The sequence below is a fragment of the Plectropomus leopardus genome, chromosome 16 (genome assembly GCF_026936395.1).
Source record: "Plectropomus leopardus strain MGB_pleo_1.0 chromosome 16, ASM2693639v1, whole genome shotgun sequence".
Lineage (NCBI taxonomy): Eukaryota > Metazoa > Chordata > Actinopteri > Perciformes > Serranidae > Plectropomus > Plectropomus leopardus.
The window spans coordinates 14,180,852-14,203,640 of record NC_142191.1 but is presented as its reverse complement, the minus strand read 5'-3'; the positions used below and the strand labels follow the sequence as shown (position 1 = coordinate 14,203,640).

Below are 22,789 nucleotides of genomic sequence, written 5' to 3'. Positions count from 1 at the left end.
TTGCTGTAGGAACATGCCACATTGCCGATGGTGGCATCCCTGATTTTGCACATTGCATAATTGCACATCCTTAATAGTATTTTTTTTAAAAATGATTTATCATTGTATTTTTTCTTTCATTTTCGGAGGCTGTTGTATGGACACCTTTTTAGCTTTTGCTATTGTTGTGGCGGACAGTTGCGCTGCCTCAGTGACTATGGCTGGTGTGTCTATTTATTGTTGTGTGTTGTACTGTGCTTGTCTTGTGTCTTGTTGTTGCATGTTGACCATGGTGGAAAATGAGTTTCCCCTTTGGGAATTAACAAAGTTAACCCTATCCTATCCTATGAGCACTGTCCATTACAAGGGACCTACTGAACAGAATAGATAATTATTATTAGGGCCGAAGCACTGACTGGCATTGCATATTACTTATCTAACTATGCATGTGATTTGATTATTATGTACTTTATTTATGTGTGTATATATATATATATATATATATATATGTATGCTTGAGATTGTAGTTAGGATAACATTGCAGTATAATAATTTATGTGTCATATCTTATATCTTATAGGTTTAGTCCTATGGTCACAGCAAAGCATTAAATGTCAACTTCAACTGTTCTCATGGAGGGCCCCACTGTTCATTTAGTTACTGAAGTTTGCAGAAACAACTGACTTGCTTGCAACAGTAAGAGATTTTAGCAGTAACTAAAACTTTAATTCTATCTGGTAATATAAAAGATATATGGTATTACAACTTAAATTTGAAATCATTTTTTAAAATAGATGATTAAAAAGTTCCTTTGAAAATAGATAAAACAAAATATCATGAATAAACAAATGTTCATGGTATGATAACAAATAATTTTCATACTATATCAGACTCCTCTGCAATTGATCTTCTGAGTACATAACGACTGAAATAACCAAAAGTGTATGTTTTTTTGTTTTTTTTTTCAATGACATACTTTTTTTTTAGTCTTGCTCAAATTATGTTGACATGCAGGACATGCTAAATGACATAATTGAACCTTGTGCCATTTTAATTTTAACTGCAAATAAAAACAGATTCAAAGCAAAGTTCATACTGATAAAGCTTACTTGAGCAAGTAAATAAACCATCACATATCACCAAATACACTGTTCTGTCCTCCCAACATTAAAAAGTAAAATGATTTTGAATACGCAGCATATAATAACTTCAGTTAATGTCACAGCCTCTAACAGCAGCCACAGTAGTGTGCAGAAGACATAGTGCCATATTCTGGTTTTTCTTGCATATAAATGCAGAGATGCCTAGTTTCATAAGATGATTTTGTCAAACACAAAAATTTCAGTGTAATAATAGGCACTTAATCACATTCTGTCATAACTGCAGATGTTTGCTGTTTTGCTCCAGTTACTCATATTGTAAGTGCAAGTTTTAATGTTTATTACCCAAATTACTCATTAATTCTCAACATATGTCCATGTAATTCACACAGAGATAAAGGTGCCCCTCCATAGACCCACTAAACATTATAAAGCCCAGACTATAGTCTCAACACAAACCCTGCATGCAAAACTGGTGTTAAGGCACTGATCACGTTGACTAATGCAGAAAGACAAAGAATGGCTTCCTCAGACTCAGTTAAATAGTTATACTGTTCTCTATCTCAGCAGGGTTCAGATATGTGTAAGGTAGGTCAAGCTGTGAGTTTCTTGTTGTAATTGCTTCACTGAGGCAAGACAGCTCTGCTTGAAATTTCTTGATCATCTCTTTAATGGCAGGCTCATCGAATCGCTCCTCGGGGTATGTTCCCATGGGAACCTGCCAAAATGACAAATGGAAAGAGTGAATCAGGCAGTATTCTGTTTGGTAGAATTTTTCAAAATGTGGATGGGTTAAAATAATTTTATTGATTACCAAACGTACCATGTCAGTGTACTTGTTTGCAAGGGTCCATGCCACATCTGCAAACTTCACTGTCTCGCCAACATTTGGGAGGGTCTCCAAAATTGTCTTTATGCTTGACTGCCCCTTAGTGGTTGGAGGGGGTTTGCGCAGCAGGAGCGAGCCATTGGGCGCCCAGGAGTAGTAGTCAAACTAAAATATGAAATAATTGTTTCAGTATGTATTACTGTTTATTTTTGTGATTATTGAAGTCCCCATTCACTCAGAAATACAGCATGTTTCTCATTGTTTTGGTCTACTGTGCAGAATGATGAGAAAGTGCATATCTATCTATCTATCTATCTATCTATCTATATATATATATATATATATACACACACACACACACACACACACACACACACACACATATATATATATACATATATATATATATATATATATATATATATACATATATATATATATATATATATATATATATATATATACATATATATATAATATAATATAATGTCCTTGTCACCTTACACATTTTTTTTTTTTTTTTTTTCAGTTTGTGTGACATTTCTTGCCAAGGTACTCATTATCTTGTATTTTTTCTTATCTTTTTCTTTTGACGGTAATCAAACCAATTTTTTCAGGTTTCAAAGGTTTAAATGCTTCTGAAAGGCGTCTGAATGCAGCACAGAAATACTGATGTTGATTGAGATGTTAAAGGGTTACACTTTTCTACATTTTCCACATTACTCATTGCCTCACCTGTCCAGTATTGACTGCAGCATGCTGAGCCGTCACCGTAAAGATCACCATGGTGATAAACTTGATCACTTCCTCGACAGATTGAAAGCCTGATGGAAACCCTGCAGGCAGCATGATCATTATCTGTGATTATTGGCATTTACTATTCAATTTTAAAATATTATAGGCAACTATATAGAAATATTTAATTATTATATTAACATGTTAAATACCTGTGGCTTTGTTTTCTAAGAAGCCATGCGTGAATATCTCACTGATCCACTCCTGTAGCTCAGTGTCTTTGCACACCTCACTGTCTGAGGGATAATAGTGCTCCACTACTGCCTTCACGAAGCTGGAGAGCACAAAACATTCTGTTTTTAATTTTTACATAGTTACATTTGAATATGAAAAAAGACAGACTCAAAACTGATGCTTGTAAAAAGATCAAGTGTGTACATTTGCAGTATTTGTTGAAAGCTAACCTGTTGATGATGTTCCACAGCTTCAGGCCATCATCTCTGTAGTAGAAGTTTGGTATGGACTCCAGTCCTCGTGCAGTGATGTTGTCTGGCAGACAGAGGGAGCTGTAGGTCGTTTCAGAGTGAGCCCTTCTCATGAGCACTGTCATCCCCTCCAGTCCAAGTGAACTCTAACAATCAGCAATGCACATTTAACAAGGGACAGTTCGTGGTTCATAAAGAAATACTGATGGTTTATGTGTTTTTTACCATCATGTAAATATCTGTATCAGCATTTGTTATTCATAACGTTAAAGATTCATACCTTACTTACAATCCCGTCAGGTCCAAAAATAGATTTCTTTCCCAAAATGTTTATTTGGAGAGTGTAATGGACATGAGGTATCAGCAGCTGTACAGAAAGAGAGTGTCTATTAAAATGTCTCCACCAAAGTCAGAGAACACAAACATTTCTGTTAATCAGTCAGAAAATTACAGGAAACACCCTGCTGGCGTGTGTCATGGGCTTAACAATTTAACAAATTTATTCTCTTTTTGTTGCTCTCAGAAAATTTTTGACATGATAATCCCTGATGGCAACAAAGCCAAACATAAGACATTCCCTGATTGTACCTTTTGTACAAAACAGCGAGGCGGCATAACAGTGAAATTCCCACCTTGAAGAGGCAGTGTAAAAGGGGCTTATACCTTGTAGAGGGGATGAATCACAGAGAAGCTGCGGAGAGTGGCGACGGTGAAGACATCTGCCAAACCGTGAGAGTTCATGAAGTGATAGACTGACTGATGTTGCATCAAATCTGCATTTTTAAAAAACATCTTTGCCAGCAGCCAGTCAGTCTCCGGGTCACTGGGCAGAAAGATCGGATTCTGCTCCGAAGGTTGTTGATGCAACTGGAATAAAAAAAAACTTAAATGTTTATATTTTAAAATCTAAATGCAAACTGATGACTATTCCACACCATATTTTTTTTGTAGAGCCACTGCTTAACCCTTTGAAACCTGGAATATTACTTTTCTTGTGCATTCAGGCACCTTACATGTGAATTTAACCCTTTGAAACCTGGAATATTACCTTTCTTGTGCTGGATTCAGACACCTTTAACTTGAATTCAAACTTTTCAAACCTGAGCAAATAAGTAACAGATGTCCTACAAATTGCAAGAAATGAAGAAAAGGTGACAGGAAAATGTACTGACAATTGATTTTGAGAGAGAGAGAAATTATTAGAAGTTAATATTAGTAAAAGAAAAAGGTAAAAAAAATAGGTAAAAATATCCAGAAATCAAAGTTTTCTTTCTTTCTTTCTTTCTTTCTTTCTTTCTTTCTTTCTTTCTTTCTTTCTTAAATTCCAGTTTCTTGTAACTTGTTTTTGAAAGAAACCAGGCCAAATTGCTCAGGTTTCAGAAGCACAATTATTTTTGCCATTCTCTCCTCGTGCAGCACTGTACATTTTTGTGCCACTGCAGTATAATGTATAATATATAATTATTCTAAAACTTCCCATATGCAAATGTGACTACTCTCACTGATTTACTCTGTCAATTAAGTACCTGAATTGCAATTGGCTTCAGTTTTTTTTCTGGGTTTGAGAAGAGCAAACAGAGACCAGCAGTCACGTGCAGAGGTTCACCATTATACACCTGAGTGGACAATCCATCCATGCGGTTGAGGTCACAGAGGAATATGTTGCCTTTCTGTTTGGGAAGGAAAAATAGAGAACAGGAGTGTGGAAAACATAAAGAGGTATCAGATTTGTTTTCAATTCAATTCAATTCAATTCAGACAATATCAAACAGTGAAATGGTCGTCCAGTATTATGGACCTGGACCACTGCCAAACAAGTAAATTCTACAGTTAAACCTACACATTATCTCCATTAGTAAAGATTTTGGTGCCACTCGTCTTTCTTACCTCCATTTCCTCCTGCAGAGAGCTTCCCTCTGCCAGGAACGGCTTCACCATCTCCTCTGTGACTGGAAAGTTTGGGGGAAGCTCTGAGCAGCGCTTGATCACATTGGGGTTGACTCCGTTCAGAAACTGGTATCCATAAAAGTCGTCCTCCTTCCAGTGCTCAGAAACATACTCTGGAAGAACAGCAGTTTACAAATATAATATCTAAAATGTTTTTCTTCCTTGTGGTTTGAAATTCAACATAATTATTGTCATTCAACTAAGAACAGGATTATTTGTTTGAAGGTTTTTACATCGTAGAAAAACTCAGATCGTTTTACAGGGACAGCATCTAATCTAAGCTAATGCACATATTTAACGGAGCCTCAGCTTATATAACCATGTTTTTCTAACAACTTGTGCTCTGACACTTATCACACAGTCATGTGATTCTTTGTTAATGCAAACATTTTGGCACAACTTTAGGGCCAACAGTAAGCAACGGTCTACAAATCTTCACAGCTTCTGCACAATTCTTTGCTCAGCGATTCCTGTCAGTCACCGTTAATTTTCACAGCTGTCCCTCAGTGCTCTTTAACCAACTGAAAAAATATATTTCAATATTAAGACCATTACATTATTCATAACTGATGTACTGAACCCGTTACAATTTGTAGCATGTATTTATTTGAATGATTTTTGCCTCTGGTGGCTATCGAGGGCCAAGGCTGCTTAGTCACCTTAATGTGTTTACCAGCACTTACGTCAGTATTCTTGTATGCATGATCACCTACTCTTACTAAACTATAGGAGTAACAGTTTAGTGAGTGAAGTTATAGAGAAAAAACATTACCTGACACTGTTGTCTTTTTAGTCCAGAAGATGCCTTTGATATCCTCAATTTTTTCCCAGTCTTTAGTGGAAACAATCAACCCCTTGAACATGAGCTCAGCACCACTGAGAAGAGGAAAACAAAACCAATCAGTTAACAATATAGTGATTAAATGCTTCATTTAAAAAATAGACGTACATGTAAGACATAGATTATACTGGAATCACTGACTCACATCATGGCTTTTGTGTAAAGGATTTCCATTTTCTTGGACAAAGAGAAGCGGACTTCTGCTGGGAGCTCAGATACGTCTTTGAAATTACTCCTGTGTGGTAGCTTTTGATCCCAAACCTCCCAACTAAAAAATAAAAATTTAAATCACAACGGTTTGTCCTGGTAAGGTTATGAGACAACATGAAGCTGTAAGGGTGCGCACAGAAACTTACTGGTACAAGCTCTTTTTTTCTATCAGCTCTTTTTTACGGTGGTCGAGCAACAGGGGGTGGTCCTCCTCAAAACCCTTCATGGCTGAGGCGTGAAAACAACACAGCAGCCAGACAATTTAAATGACAAAAATAATAAAAAAATCCAAAACCATTGTGGAGGGAAGTGATATCCGTAAATCTTAATTTCAGTGTTCTATATATCAATTATTTGGGGAATTTGAGTCAGACCTCTCCCTCCTCTCAGCTCCACCAGTTCTCCCCTGGAGATCCATCTGTAACAGGGGAAAAGAATGGCTTCTCCTTCTGGAGTCGTCACCACGACTTTAGAGCAGTACCATTCATCTTCTGGGAGAAACAAAAATGGATCTTTCTCCACTTTAACCAGCAGAAGTTTCCCCAGAGACAAACTGGTTTTCACACTGTAGTTCCCTGTCTGGAAAACATCACATCATACCAAAACCTTTCATCAGTATGTATTAAAACTAAGATTTTACAGACTTCCGTAGTGCTCTGATACAATTTTTTTCAGTCTAATTGCACTCTCTGTTGCCATCACCTCAAACATCTCTGGATGGTAGCACCAAACACCATATAAAGGAATAGTTGCCAGAGGAAAATATTTGCATTTTATGTTTTCTGCAAACCGCAAATATGATACATACGTATCATATCAACTTTTTTTAACTATGTATATGTGCTGCTTTGACATATGGAAGTGGAGGGGACGATAGATGGGTGTGACTCCAAGCTGCAGACCACTTTTCAAGACCAGCAAACAACAAAACTGGTTGTTATTTTAATGAGTCATTGCTGTGTTTCCAGCAGAGTTTTAGCCAACAAACATGGGTGTTTAGTGATGTGTTGCTGTGTTTTCTGCCTGCAGTAGTGGCTAAGTTCTGACTGAGACTTTGCAGCTTTTCCAGCAGGGGTTGTGCACACAAAATCAAATATTTTAAGCTAAAACATGTTCTTTCCTACCTGGCAAGTTGCCTGTCAAGCTGTAGATCAATGTCTGAGACCAGAAAACCATAGAAAAAGTGTTTTTAGCAAGTCATTGCTGTGTTTTCAGTGGCTTTCTAGTCAGCAAATGTGGGTGTTTAACGACCTGTTGCTGTGTTTTTTGCCTGCAGTAGTAGGCAAGTAGTAGGCAAGTAGTAGGTTCTGCATTTTTTGCATGGTTTGTGCACCCAAAATCTGGTATTTTAGGCCAAATCATAATCTTTTTCTAACAATTACCAAGTTGTTGTTTTTTTTGTTTTGTTTTTTGCCTAAATCTAACCATGTTAAGCACAACATTGTTGAAATATTAACTTTTGTGTCTTAGAAATACTAAACTAATGTTAAATGTTAAAATAAGTAATTTATTTGGCATTTCAGAAATATAATTGTTTCTTTTTGTTTATAACAACAACATTATATATTTGTTTATTTGCTGCTAAAAAGACACCCCAGAGGATGGCTCACTCAGATATACCTCCATCACTCTTCAAAGTCAAAAAAGATTATACTTTATTAAGGTAGTTTCAATAAATAAGTGAATTAAAATAAACATAATATAAAACATTTGAAAGTTCATGGAAATTTTGTCTGGCATTTTTAAATTTTTGCTGTATCAAAAACATATCGTACTGTGCCACCACTGTACCATATTGAACCAACCGTGAATTTCATAAACCGTTATGTCCCTAATATCTGTGGTCTGCAGAAACATTCACTGCCATCTTTTTTCTGGCATTTGGTTTTGAGCTTAAAACAATGAAATGAAAAACACTGATTGACACATTAATAAATGAGCACATATGTCTTCTACAGTATATTTAATCAGAGGATTTGTTCTGTAGCAAATCATATATTTAAAGAATAGTAAATGTTTTGAAAAATGTACATATATATTTGGATGTGGATTTGCAACTAAATGTATATATTAAAAGAAGGTCATGCTGATTTTTTTCTGATCTTGTGAAGGCCACTCTGGGATTATTAGGGCTGTACACATGCATGAATTCTGCAAAATTTCAAGGCTCAGACTCATGACCGCTGAGTTATTGCCAATAAGTTATCATGTTGCCTAGGCCATCAGTCCTTCTTGGTTAGTTCAGATGTGCATCTTATTTCCATATGGACTGATAAGTAAAAATAGCAGTAAAGTAAAATAAGTGCAGTAAATTCAGTCTTGTTTATCCACCTTAAAGTACACAAATGCCAGCCCAACACATGCATCCACAAAAAACTGAGGTTATTGGGACAGACTTAATTTAAGTCTCATTTACTGGACAGTGATCAAAAAAACTGGATTCAACTTACCATCCCAGTTTTAAAATCTGCACCTGCGCTGTCCAACTCAGTTCGCTCACTCTTCCCTTCAGTTCCAATCAAGGTGACAAATATGTTGTCACATGTGCCTGCATTTGTCATGTTACCTGTTGTCACTTCTAACTTGTACTCCATTGTCATTCAGTAGCAAAATGTGGATTTAAAGAGAAAAAGAAGAAAGAATACCTAAAGTCAGTGGTGAATGTCAGTGTTATTGTTAAAGCAAAATACCTGCATCGCTTATGTTTTGACTCCTGCTTTATCCTGCTCCTTTTCTTATATCTCCACATCTCATGCTCCTCCCTCCTCTGGTGAACAGCAGCAGATCGTTTAGTTATGACTTTTAAACTATTACAGAAGGTTCATTTCAGTCTTTTTTCTTTGTTGGAAATAACATAAATACATCTGCAAATTCACATGCAAAGTACCGTGCAGCTGCAGGCAAAGATTATCTGAACAGGATATTCAGTATACATACACCAACACACACACACACACACACACAGTCCCTTTAGAGAGGCTTTACACAAAGTTACAGCCTTGTATTTCCAAGTTAAGGATGGACTGTATTCGAGCTATGACCTAATGGGAGTTCATGGTGGCTCAGATCCGGTTTGCAGATTTAAATTCAGATAGGTAAATTCTAACTGCTCCAAGTCTGTTTAGAGACGTTTCGCTATGAGCGTCGTCACCATGACAGACGCAGATAGCTTTCAGTGAAGCTACAGCGCTTGATAAAGCTTTACAACGAAAGACAAAACATATTGGAGGCAAGCGCCACAGTTTCTTGTTTTCTCACAGAAAGAGACAAGGAAAAAAAGTATGCAACACTATCTTGGACCTAAACAACGCAGAGTTTACTAAAACACTTCAAACTAACAGGAAGTTTGGCTGAGCTGGAAAAAACGCACAAATCACTCAACATATCTGCTCAATGAACAAAATGTTGTCAGTGTCCTGAAACACTCCTGGAGAGAGATTTTTTTGTACATACAGATGCTGCACAGAGACTGTGTTGGCTGTTCACATATAAAACATTTAAATTGTCAGGAAAGGCTTTAGGCTTGTAGCATTATTTTCGGTGTTGACTCTACAATTTTGTTGAGTAATGATTGTGTGCAGGACCAGCTCCTCCAAGCCACATGTTGAGAACTGATGTTCTTTAAGGTCCAGGTGCAACTTCATATCTTTTTCTTTATTCCTTTCGGGAAGGAAACACAAACTGTGGCGCTCGTGGCCAATGTGATGGCGACAGGGCTCACAGCAAACCTGTGTTTCAGCAGACACCTGAGATGTTATAATCTACATATTTGAATTCTTATCTGCAAAATGTTTTGCGTAACTATATCTGGGATGCTGTGAACTTCAGATGGATTAAAGTTCATCGGCTATAAACAACTCAGTCTGAATTACAGGCTGTAAAACGGTCTCTTATGTTGAACCAATTAATATCTCTTATGTTTTATTCCATTAATATAGCTGTTTTAAAGACCTGTCCAAAAATAGATTAAAAGAAAACAAAAAACAAACAAACAAACCAAAAAGAAAAACAGGCTAATATTTATGATATATTTTAACATGAAAGGGGTTAAATTTGACCCAAACACAATAGAAGGGTCACTCACTTAATTCTATTGTAAAATGACTGAAAAAGCACTTTATTATTTTAGCAGGCTACCAAACCTTGAATTTGTTTTTGCAATGTTAATAATTTATATAATGAAAACATACTTAATGTCTGTGCATTGATACAATATTGCCACACAAAATATTGTTTTACTAAACTGTATTGATTTTCCCCCCATCTTTATGTTTGTATTTGAATCTATATTTCATTTCTAAAATAGAGGGAAAAAGTTGCATTTTAAAGATCAATTTTCCTTTTATCCAGACATCTATGACATCTAAATACAATAAACAAGGAGAACTTTAAAGACAAATCCATAAAAGGCTGTAAAGACTTTATTTGAACAGTAGCAAATTACATGCATCATCAGGCTGTCCTTATATTAACGTCTATCTGTTTTGACTCGTGTCTTGACATCATATAAACCCAGATTTGCATGGGTTGACACCCACTTCAGGTTCAGAAAGACTTGATCATTTAGGGTCACAAATCGACATACTGGAGGAGGGATTAGCAAATCTTGTGTAAAGTGCTGGCAAAACTTCTGTCACACAGAAATAATGCAATATAACCAACAATCTGCTTTCCCCATGGCTACTAGTGAAAGGCAAGCTAGTGAAAACATTTATCAGTATATCACATATAATAATATAAACATATAGTGCATATTTGTCTTCAAGAAAATATATTTTATCTCACCAGAATAAAGGCGCACTTTCAGCACACATCCATGCAAAGCTAAATGTTTCTCCACATAGAGACACCCACGACAACAGACCTTAATGTGGCAGATAAGGTGTTATTTCATTAAGGCTTTTTTTATGATCTAGTGTAAAGCAGGAAGAGTTATTTGTTTTCAAGACACAAAATCTGTAATTGCAACACCCACATGACACCACAGTTGTCCAGCTACGAGAAGTCAGGCTTGTTTGGTCAGGTGTTAATGTGACGCAGGACGCGACGCAGTGACTGTCCGTCTCGTGCAGTACACATGGCAGGAAGAGGTACGGGCTCAGTCTTGTGTTCCACGATGTTGAAGTGGCACTTCTTAAGATGGTCCGACATGCTGGGGAGATCAGTGAAACCCCACGATAACACGGGGCTGAAGGCGGTGCTGAATCTCCACACCTGCAGCAGAGAATAAAAAAGACATCTGAATGAGGAGGACCTGTTGATCTGATGATGCAATTTTCAAACAATCCTTGTGTGAAGCTACACTATCTGCTTTTGGTAAGGGCAACCCTAAAACCCAAAATGTCATTCCAATATAATCAGAACACATTTTAAGCTTTGGTGGCATGTGTGTGAAGCATCCATGTTTTCACAGACATTGATGTGAACTGTAAATGCAAGTTGACTGGTGCATTTAGAAATGTAACTGCCAGGCAGTAATTCTCGTTGTGCATATGTTACAGCATTTACTGTAGAGCTACAGTGGCACATCAGCTATGAATGCTGCCTCTTGCATGAGCACATGCATCTTTGTGAAGTTTCACAGAGTTAGGAATTTTTCTTTTAAATCTAGCAAAAAACTGACAGAGTGGCTCACAGCTCTACAACAGGTTTTCTACTCACTTTATTTTTGATCTGCCAAGACACAGTTCCAGGGGCAACAGGACATTGTCTTCGCTCCCACTGCAGCTCCACGATGCCCCTGGTCTGGAGCAGACTGGCACACAGTTCCCTCATAGTCCGTGACACCAGTGACAGCTGGCACAGGCTGAAACTGTCCAGGAAACCAGCTATGTGCCACAGTATCTCAATAGGAAGCCCACTAAATTGGTCAATCTGTAAGTCACTCGCAAGTTTTGCCCTTGGACAGGGCTGCACCCCGAAGGACCTGAGGTGCCTGTCATGAACCACTTTGGCCCCCTGGGTGGATGGGTAAAACCTCCGCTGAGAAAATGTGCAGCCGTAATATGCCAGGGGGCAGCGGTGCTCCATCCAACCGTTGAGACCTGCGTGAATGTCGCCATGGACGTTTGTAAAGTGAGAAGAGAACTGGTCCCTGCGCAGCGACTGACCACAAACAAAGGGGAACATGTGCTGATAGCGGGGGTTAGGAGGAAGGTAGCGGTTATGTGGGACTGCCTCAACCTCCAGAGCTTCCAGGACAAGACCAAGGCGGAGGGTGCGGAAGGGGCTGGGGTAGGAGAGCTGGGGGGCAGCGTGGTCGCAGGCAGACGCAGAGGCAATGTCGCCCACTCTAGTGTTGGTTACCAAGATCGCTGCAGGGAACGTGAAAGTCTGTGTGCCAAAGTCAACATGGTAGCCGTCCACGTAGACTGTGTCGGAGATTCTTCTACACTCTCTGGACTCCTCTAAACAGAAGAGCAGCGCTGCTGTGATCAGATCGATTTCTCCCAGACCCATGGGGTCGTCATCCTGCTCCAGGTCCGAGGTATCGACTGCCTTGTCCTCCATTTTGGGGCGCAATCGATACAGTGGCCGTCCTGGGATGAAACCTATTCGTCCATTAGGTAATGAACATTGGCCCTGGCCTCGAAAAAACTGGTAGTTGTGGATCTTGTGGTCGAGGTTTTCTAAAAGAACTAGCCCCCGATCTTCCAGGACCACATGACCAGCTCTCTGCGCCACACCCTGACTGACATGCACTGGAGATGCCAACGGAGGGGTGACTGGCTCCTGAGAAACCCCTGCAGTCATTTCATCTTGCACTTTGATAGGACAGGCCTCCATTTCTCCTGACAGCGGTCCATTTGTTGTGTTTAAAATCTTGGGATCTCTTCCTTTCAGTGCGTCATTTCCTTTCAAACAGCTAGAACAAACACTGTGCTCCTGCATCTCTCTTTTATTCAAACTATCAGCCGGTCTTTTATCTTCCGGTCCATTCTTAAGGTCTCCATTGTTGCTCAGTCTAGCTCCTCTGTTCACACATTCTGTGCTGCTGTCTGCAGAGCCGGCGCTGCTAACAAAGTCTAAAGCAGCGGCTAAGCTTCTTGCAGTCTCCACTGTAGCCTCGTAAAGTTTACCGAAGTGCTCCTCGTTCAAGCCGTTAATTCCACAGACGATTCTCTCATTTACCGAGCCTGTTGGGGGAGGTTGTGGCTGATCTGAGGATGACGACTGCAAAGGTGACTCAATAACGGTGGAGGCCTCGGGGGCAGATGTAAGCACAGCTGAGTGTGTTACCCTGTTCTCCTTACTGACAGGGACAAGTGGCTCTCCTTCTGCAGTAGGTGCCATTGCAATCACCTTGAGAGACTCAAGTAGTGTCCGCTGGTCCTGAAGAGCAAGTGCCATATCCAGCTGCTCCACCTCCTCCATCCCACGGCTCAGGCTCTCATAGGAGGTGTAGTCTAGGCAGCTAACAGGCCATCTGTTCCACTCCATAGTGCAGCACACCACTCCAGCTGGGCACACTTCAAGGTGTGCATACATCTGGTTGCGCACCAGGTTGAAGGGGCAGCCGTAGCCACTATTGAGGCAGGGGACCCTCATCAGTGGGCACAAAAGGTGGTGCTCATCAATTTTGCAGGAGTGAAATACAGCCCCACACACCAAAGGACAGGTGATAAGATCACATGAAATGCCGGGCTCAGGTCTGACCATGCATCTCTGATTAACACAGGACATACAATGAGCATGGTCCTCCGCCATCTTCAGACCTGCATCAGAGCGCTTCTGATGGCGACTGTGAGAAAATCCACCGTCCTGCCAAATAAGCACAAACAGCAAATAATGTCAGTGTAGTGAAGATGGAGAAGGGGAGGTGTAGTGTTTCAATATGTTGGAGCTTGTGCCACATGATCACTTCACATGACTGATGAGTACTTTTCTTAGTGTTGTTTTGGGAACACAGAATTTAAACTGTGAAATCAGTGTGGTGTTGTACCAGAGCTTTGGCACAGTTGTAAATGGCTGATGCAAATTCACTTCAAACTACCTTTGGTTCCCAAAGCTTTTTTTTTTTTTTTTTTAAAAAAGTGTTTACAGCAAGAAAGCTCCAAAGACTTTGTCTAACCAAAAACAGACCAAATAACAATGCAAAAGGGAAGCTTAGAGGGATACTATGTAGGATTGTGAGTTACCGTTTTGATACATGCTTGCAAACGAAAGTTTGAGTAAAGGCCAACCCTATATCCACTCTCATATGGCATTTCTGCTTCTTATATTTGCTTTTTTTGACACTGTGTGTCTTGAAAGCCTTCTGCTTACAATCTGGCACCTGGTTGCTACCTTTTAAAAAGCCCTGATTTACGCCCATATGCCCTGTACACAGAAAAAAAATAAGAAAAAAACAGAAATTACAGGTAGAGGATAGTGTATGCAAAAAAAAACCAAACACTGGCTCACACTTCTAGTGAGTCTTAAGTGATGATTGAAAGAGTTTACCTCTGTATGTGTGTGAAAAGGAGTAGTTCAGATTATCTTTAAAGGGAATAATGAAAAAAACAAGATGGGATTAACTGTCATATTATCACATAATACCACAAGACAGATTCCAAAAACATCTTTGTTGCAGAGCATACACTTCATTTATTAAAATATACATATATATATATATATATTGCATCTCAGATGGCAATAAAAAAGACTAAATGACATTACAGGGATTTCACAGTTAAATATTAACATGATGGGAATGATGTGATGTTAACTGTTTGTCATTTGTGGTAAAAGTAATTCAACACTAACATAATAACAGCCTTGTCATAGAAATACTAAATGAAACAGGACTTACAAACAAACTGAGTGACTAAGCAAACCTAAGCTGTCTGAGGCTCTGATGTTGGTCTCTTGTCATGTCTATAGTTTGAGCAGCGGTTGTGTAACAGCGCCCTCCACTGGTTTATGAAAGTCATCTACAGTCACGTGATGCACCTAGAAGTCTGTCTCATACAAATACCTTATTAGGAAGCTTCACAGAGAGATATCAAGGAGGTCAAAACCTTCCCTTTCTTACATTAGGAAGTAGTGAGGCAGCTTCAGAAGGATCCTAGAAAACAGTATAATTGTGAAATCTTTGAAAAAGGCACTCTGCTTTCTTTTTGCGGAGTTAAATTTACAGTGAGATGATGTCAGTGTTGCAGATGGATGTCTGATTGTGCAGCCTAGACTAGTCTTCCCATAGTCAGTATAAAATATCAAGGTATCATGTGTTTTTACACACTCGATACAAAAACTGTAAACTATAAAGAAACTGATAAAAGCACTTGAACCACTGAAATAAAGCGTAGCTGAATGACTTAAAACCGACAGAAATAAGACACACGTTGTTTACAATAAACGCCTGCCATGGTATTTTGATTATTTACTGCGTGGACAGAGTACTGAGAAAGTACCTGAAGAGCGCATCTATAGTGCTACTGCTGAAGTAAACCGTATGTGCCTGTGTGTCTCCATAACCACTAAATACAGAAAAATACAGAAAGATACGTAAACTCACCTTTTAAACAGAATAGCTTTAGTCTTAACTGTATTCACGCCGGATAAATGCAGATTGCATGGACATTTATGGGTGTAGGCTACATCACTGAACTAGTCACTGAGCCATAAATCACACATTTTATCATAACTAAACCTTAACTGTGGTGAATATCATTCACGCCAGCTTTGCTTTAAATCAGCTGGATCAGTTAATCAGGCTGGCTCACTGATAATAAGGCGCACACGCTGATGACAACTGATGTAGCTTCCCAGCAGCAGCACACAGTAACGGAGCCTGTTAATGTTTCTGACAGTTTGACTTTACTTAAAACAAACATGGACCGGCGACAACAACAGAGGCATTAAAAGCCGCGCACAGTAAGTTGAATACATCCTCATACTGCCCCCCAGTTTGTTGTCAACAGTTGTTTCGCTATTAAATCAACTTGTTTTGTAACAATGGCAGGCTAGCTTACACCGGCTAATGTTGGCTAACAACAGCTAGCCAGCTCGGAAGTTCCCAACAAGCTAATTTAGCGACATAATTTTGGGTTAGCACGCGAGTAGCATCTCACCTGGACGTTGTGTCGGCTGGAGAGTGATGGTGATGATATGCGTGGTTGTTATATATAAATACAACTCGCTGTTACTGTAGTTGCCTCTGTTGAGAAACTGCTAACGATAGCTAACAGTCCTTGTCATACAGCCTCTTTTTTTCTGTTCAAAACTTTATTGAACAAAACATAGCCTACAACCATGTTACCTTAATCATTAGAAGGTGAATATGAAAAGAATAAAAACGACAAAACACAGTAACCTAACGGAAAAATTGAATATAATTAAGTTGTTGACAAATAACCCCTTTGGATGAGAAAAATGAATGATAAGTTTTAAAAGGACAGATAAAAAGATAAATAGATAGATAGATAGATTGATAGATTTAGAAAATTCGAAAAAATAAAAGAATACACTTTTTGATTTTAAGACAATGAAATAAAATATGTTACAAAGTATTTACCCATTAAATCAAATAATTAACACTAAAATTAATCTTTGGGTCCTTGTATGTATTAAACATTAGATTTTTTTAAGGGTTTGAAATTTTACTTTCATATTATTAAAAAACAAACAAAAAAACTTTATTCAATTCTTTGAAACCTGGATAAAAATCCCCTTTCTTGTGCTGCGTTCAGACGCCTCCACAAGTAGTCTAACCTTTAAAGTCTGAGCAAATGGTTGTTGTTTTTTTCTTTTTAAGGTAATGAGCTACTTTGCAAGAAATGTTCCACAAATTGTAATGAATAACTCGATAACAAAAATAATTAATAGAATAAAGAGAAAAAAAATTAATTAAAAAAAAAGCTTTGGATTATCAAATTTGTAGTTTTTTATTGTTTGTTAGTTTGTAAGTTATGATGCATTCATGACGTGGCAGTTAATTTTAAAAGTATATGTGTCCACGAACAATTAATGAATGAGAATAAATAAATCAGTAATAAAACTCACATAATAATAATAAAAATCACAAAATAGTCATAGTTAGACCCAACTACACTGCCCATATAGTCTGCATAAAGTAAAAAAAAAAAAAAAAAATTAACATGCAGTAACCAGTAACAAACAGAAGAGTTCACTGCTGTACTATTTTTGCCAGGCGGCCTCCTGGCTGATAATGGTCAGACTGTGTCTCAATTCATGTCATTAACTGAGGCAGACGCCACGTTTCGAGGTCGGGGTCACCTACACATCAGCACCCCTGGAGCTGGAGGAGCTGACTCATGGACACATCAGCAGGACAGTGCTTAGCAGTACTGAATACACTTGTTATGAGGTGTTGAAACAAACCCGTGCAGTCAGTGGGACATTGCATGATATCAAATGTAAATGTAAGAAAAGGAGCCTGAATTTGCAGTGACCTTTCCTATTTAAAACTGCGCAGCCACCTTTTAGCTATAAGCAAATAAAGAACACAGTTGTATTAATATCTCAACCATTATATACAATTCTAACTCAATTCAGATTTCCAGATCAATACCACATACTGTGCGTACATAGGCTTACAATGTTACATATAGAGATTGAGTTATTATAAGATAGATGCTGAATTTGATGGTCAGTGGATTTTGCATGAGAACAAAATGCAATCATAGCTTCTGCTCGGATTTTCTCTGTCAGACTGTTTTTAAATTTGTGCATACTGCACATTGGATTTACCACAAATCCAATGCAAGTGTCATGCAAGCATTTATGATTCACTGGTTCATGTGCTTCGTTTGAGGTTGACTTGTCTATAGGTGCCAGGCAACCATGAAAAAATGTGACACTGAAAGTGAGAGAATAAGGGACCATGAAAAGGTGGTTGCACGATTCTACATCTCTCTCTTTCTCTCTTTCTGACAGGCAATGCACTGTGCAGATGCTTTGCCAAGTGTGTGCATATGAAATGGGTGTTCGGGGGGGTCTGCTGCCAAAAAACTCTGAGCATCAAAAGGTTAATTTCCTGCATTTTGGTGATATTTTATACACCAGTTTATGCCTTTTCTGCATCAGTTTATGGTTTAAATATCTTTGATGGGTGGAGGAATAAAAGGCTAGGTGGATAAAGCTTTAACTTGACCACTAATGGTGCTGTGAACTTCCTAAGTAGTCTGATGCTGAAAAATATGCATTCCTTTGCAAGTTCTCAAGTAGGCTACCATTACCAACTTAACCTTCTGAAGCATCCTGCTAACCTGTTTTAAAATTTTGTTCCTGATCCTCTGCACCATAGTTATCGGAGTCTGATTCTTCCGGCTCAAACTGGTAAGGTCTTACAATAGACTGTATAAATAATGGATGGAACTACTGTGATGTCTACCACTGGTTCAAAGACTGCTGCTCCGAAGTCTCAAATTTGGCATTTTGGCTACTGCCATCCTGGCTTTTTGGAGCCAGAAGTGACCATATTTAGGTGAGAGGCTGGGGCTGTAGAGGAGTGATGGGTGGATCTGACTCATGACTGTAGTGATACTTCGCAGACAGCCTGTCACCCAGGTGGCTCTCCCTTAAATATGTTCAATTTTGGGCCTTAATAAAATGTAGAAGTTATAAAAAATATTCATCCCCCATACAGTTCTCTTGAGGGTTGAAATTAGCTATAGAGACTAAAACTGTTTATTGTACCAAGCTGTGAAAATGTTTATTTTTGCTGTAAAGTTGGGCATTTCATCACGGTGGTCTTTGGGGATTTATTCTGTTTTAGAGTCACCCTTAAGAGGCCGTTTGATGAACTGCAGTTTTTTGGCACGTATAAGGTACAATGTTGATTTATTAGTCATTTTTTACACATAGTTTAAAAATGAAAATAAAATTTGTCCTTGATCCTGCTACATCTTTTAGAGCTGGAGGAGGAGTTTAGTCTGGGGAATAAAGCTACTCTGTAGTCTGGTGGTACTGCAGCGGATACTTCTGTATCTTTTCCCAGATGGCAGCAGGGTGAGCAGACTGTGGCTTGGGCGGCTGCTGTCTTTCAGTATCCTTTGGGCTACAACTCACTTCACCAATATCACTGATGCTCTGTAGATGGGTACCAGTGATGTTCTGGGCAGTTTTAATGACCCGCTTTAGAGCCTCCGTTTTTAGCCTCAGTGGTCTGGTCCCAGACTGCCTGTAATCAGCCAGTCAAACATTTTTAACATGTTATCACCCAAAGTCGTCACATATTGCCACTTTGCAGTGGACTTCCATGTCTGCATATTATACTTTTGGTATCCAGTTATGTCTGCTGTTGACATTCAGGGATGCTGCCACCAGGATGTCAACACAAGCACATGTTGGGATTACACTGCACATGGTTATGTTTAGGCAAACCAAGCACATGGCAACTAATGCAGAATGCGGTCTGGCCATCTGGCGACATATGGTAACACCATGAACGGTCCTGTCCAGCTGCATTCCCAGCTGACGCCATCCAGCGGTGTATCATGCTGACGCAAAAGGTGGCTTTTGCTGTCTGGATCTCACCCCAAAAGCACTGCAAAAGCAGCAGTATTTGACCACTGAAATGAGAACTGACCTGAACCTTTTGCTCATTAATATTAATCGGTAGGCCAAGTGGTTTTTACTTCTGCGTTGGAGCAAAATCTGACTATATGTGGGAGGACAACAAAAAGAGGCCCCCAGAAAAGCAGCAACAAATCAAATCCATACTTTTTTTGTTAATACCATGGAAGAAGTGTTTAATAGACCCATAACAACATTATGGATATAACTGGAATTATTAAAATATGGGACCTTAAGGGTGGCAAAACAAGATTGTCTGCACTGTTGTCTATAATATGTCGCAATCTTAAAAAGCAATCAATCCAATGCTGATGAAAAGGACAAGTTGTTTAATAAGTGCTTTGCCAACTTTTCTGATTTCCCTGAGTTGCACAATGTTTACCATGAAAAATAGGCTTGCCAAAGATTGATTGATGGGGTTTATGTTTTGAGGAAGTAAAACAGTGTTTATTTTTTGGATCATCCATTTTCTTTCCGCAACTGTAAGCAACGGCTGTGACATCAATAATACTGAGGGAGAGGTGGAAACGCTTCAAAGCCTAAAAACATAATAAAGAATAACAATATACCCATTTAAATCATTCCTTAAACTGCCAATCACATAATTGAATGGTGTCTCTCAACCAACAGTACATCATAAAAATAATAACAGTGCCTAAATAATTGCTGGAAAGCCTTGCGGTTGACTCACACAGACCGCAGTCCTAGAATAAACTTCGTACCACCGTCGCCCTTTGCCCTGAAGTGTAGCTGCAGCATCCAAGTTGTCTCTCCTCCTCAAACATGTCACTTTTATTCAGGTTCAATATCAGATGCTCGCCCCCGAAGCCCCGGGCACCAGCAGTGGCAGTGTCATAGCGACTCCTTTATAAGTTTATTTGTGATTTATACCGCCTGGCGTGAGTCACGACAGGACCCTTCCAAGTAAACTGCATGCCCCCTGGGAGTGGGCCGTGTATCTGTGTGGGATAATAACGCGCAGGGTGAAGTTAAACCTTTAAGACTCACTCACTGTCTCCACCACTGAGGGGCGAAGCTGTTTCAGGAGCTCAGTTCGGTGATTGTAGAGGGTAAACTGGAGTTGGCCATAAGACAAACAATCACTGATATGACCAAAATCTCTACTTTTATGAAATTCCTTCTCCAAGGAAACGTGTTTGCCTCAGATCTGTTCTTTTACTTAGCATACCATAATACAGACCCGATGGCTTAAATATTATAGGAGAATAGGGTTGGCTGCCACACAACTATTTTTCTTTATTTTATTTCATTTTATTTTTTGTTTGCTTTTTGACCTGCACTCATCTACTGTGTTAAAACATGCAAAAGTCACATACTGTTTTGGTTCAGTTTTATGGTATCAAAAGTGAAATGATCCATGGACTAAACATACTACAAAACTCTGTTAGATAGAGAGATTTTAAATGTGCAAATAAAGTAGCTACATTTTGATAGAAGTTTGGAGACTGTTATGAGAAATGGTAGCTGACTAACAGAATTTAAACATAAAGTTGGTTTAAATATGAGCAGGGTTGGTTGGCAAACTGATTTTGGGGTTGTAAAATTAACAGGGATAAGTATTATTTTATTTCTAGAGATTTGGATTATTTTAAAAGATGAACAGCAATGTTGAAATTGTAAGCATAATTGTTTTGAATGGTCAAAAGCAAAAATAAAGCCACTCCTAAATTGTTTAAAAGTCTTTGCTTTAAAAAATGATTTGAAAAATGAAAATTTTAACTATTTGAAACCTGAGCAAATTGGCTTTAATTCTTTCCAAAACACAGTAAGAGGACAATGAACAACAAAAGAAGATATTACACAAAAAATAGCAAGAAATTAGTAAAAGTACAGTGAAAAGTGCTCTTTAAATAAAATGTAAAAAATATTATTGTCAACTTTTTTATCGTTGTTATTATTATTATGTTGATGTTATGATTAGTACAAGAAAATTATCTGAAAATGTTTAAAAATAAATAGATAAATACATTTTGAGAAAATCTGGAAATTGTGCTTGATATGTAATAATTCTGTCACATAATTTTAAAAATCTAATAATGATAAATAGCTTTAAACATAGCTTTTCCTAGCTTTTCAAAAATAATTGTTTTAAATCTGCTAATTTCTTGCACTTTGTGAAACATTTCTTACCAAGTTGCTCATTGCTTTTTTATCCCTGCATTTTTTAAAGAAATCCCACCATTTTGATCACTGTTCAAAGGTGTAAATACTTGTAAAAGACCTCTGAAAGCAGCACAAGAAAAGTCACTTCTCTCCAGGTTTCATGGTTAAATGTTCTTGATTTCCATTTCTTGTTTGAACTTAATCTTCAAATTGCTTCTATTGGCTGCTTAATATTTTAGCATTTTAACAGTTTGCCAACCAACCCTGTGATGGGGCTTGTTTGCAAAAATGCACAACATGTCTTTAATTAAAAATCACTTGATTTTAGGGAAAACATTTGTATGTTAACACATATTTATTCACAGCTGGGATCTGAACGTTCTGCTGGTTAGAATGTGGTGACGTAAACTATGCCAGAGAAATATGTAAAAGAGTGTAAAGTGTGCCAGCTAACCTCGGTCTCCCCCAGTGGTACGATGTAATCAGGAATATTTACTCAAGTGTTGTACTTAAGTACAAATTTGAGGTTCTTGTAGTTTGCTGCATTTTCCATGTCATGGCACTTTCTACCTTTTACTCCACTACATTTAATGACAGCTTTAGTTACTAGTTACTTTTAAAATTAAGACTTTTGTTTGTTTGTTTTGGGTTCAAATACCAATTTTTGTTCCAAGAAAAAGAAAAAAAAGAAAAAAACTTGTTTTGTTGCCAGAAAAAATCTGCTAAATGTCCTGACATCTCGTTAAAAATGCCCATTTTGTTGACAGCATAGCTACTGCTAAATGTCACTATGTCTTATAAAATATACTCAATTATGTCACCAAAAAAGTCTGCTAAATGTCCTGACATTGCTTTAAAAATACCTAGTTGTGTTTACAGAAAACATCTGCTAAACATCCCGACGTCTTGTTGAAAATATTTGGGTTTGTCACTTAAGTGTCCAGATGTCTCGTAAAAAAATACCTGGTGTTATTTACCGAAAACTACCTCTAAATGTCCTGATGTCTTTTTTAAAATACCT

At 38.2% G+C, this 22,789-nt stretch overlaps 2 protein-coding genes across 4 annotated transcripts; both read right to left on the bottom strand.

The window, feature by feature from the left end:
- Positions 1-703: 703 nt before the first annotated feature.
- Positions 704-8,820, bottom strand: LOC121955231 (hydroperoxide isomerase ALOXE3-like). Of its 2 annotated transcripts, XM_042503087.2 has the most exons (14): positions 8,577-8,820; positions 6,501-6,705; positions 6,273-6,354; positions 6,062-6,184; positions 5,848-5,951; positions 5,016-5,188; positions 4,655-4,798; positions 3,792-3,995; positions 3,409-3,495; positions 3,108-3,274; positions 2,856-2,977; positions 2,644-2,744; positions 1,903-2,073; positions 704-1,797 (listed from the first exon to the last, which is right to left on the bottom strand). In XM_042503087.2, the coding sequence occupies exons 1-14, from the start codon at positions 8,724-8,726 to the stop codon at positions 1,618-1,620; spliced, it is 2,013 nt and encodes a 670-aa protein (XP_042359021.2). In that variant the 5' UTR covers positions 8,727-8,820; the 3' UTR covers positions 704-1,617. The 2 variants fall into 2 exon arrangements, with proteins under 2 accessions (XP_042359021.2, XP_087945997.1); XM_088089871.1 differs by having other exon boundaries at positions 704-2,073.
- Positions 8,821-10,529: 1,709 nt separating this feature from the next.
- On the bottom strand, positions 10,530-16,363 carry fbxo30b (F-box protein 30b). 2 transcript variants are annotated; one of them, XM_042503701.2, is made up of 3 exons: positions 16,179-16,363; positions 11,788-13,887; positions 10,530-11,340 (listed from the first exon to the last, which is right to left on the bottom strand). In XM_042503701.2, the coding sequence occupies exons 2-3, from the start codon at positions 13,831-13,833 to the stop codon at positions 11,146-11,148; spliced, it is 2,241 nt and encodes a 746-aa protein (XP_042359635.2). In that variant the 5' UTR covers positions 13,834-13,887; positions 16,179-16,363; the 3' UTR covers positions 10,530-11,145. The 2 variants fall into 2 exon arrangements, with proteins under 2 accessions (XP_042359635.2, XP_042359636.2); XM_042503702.2 differs by lacking the exon at positions 16,179-16,363 and adding an exon at positions 15,623-15,938.
- Positions 16,364-22,789: the final 6,426 nt, after the last annotated feature.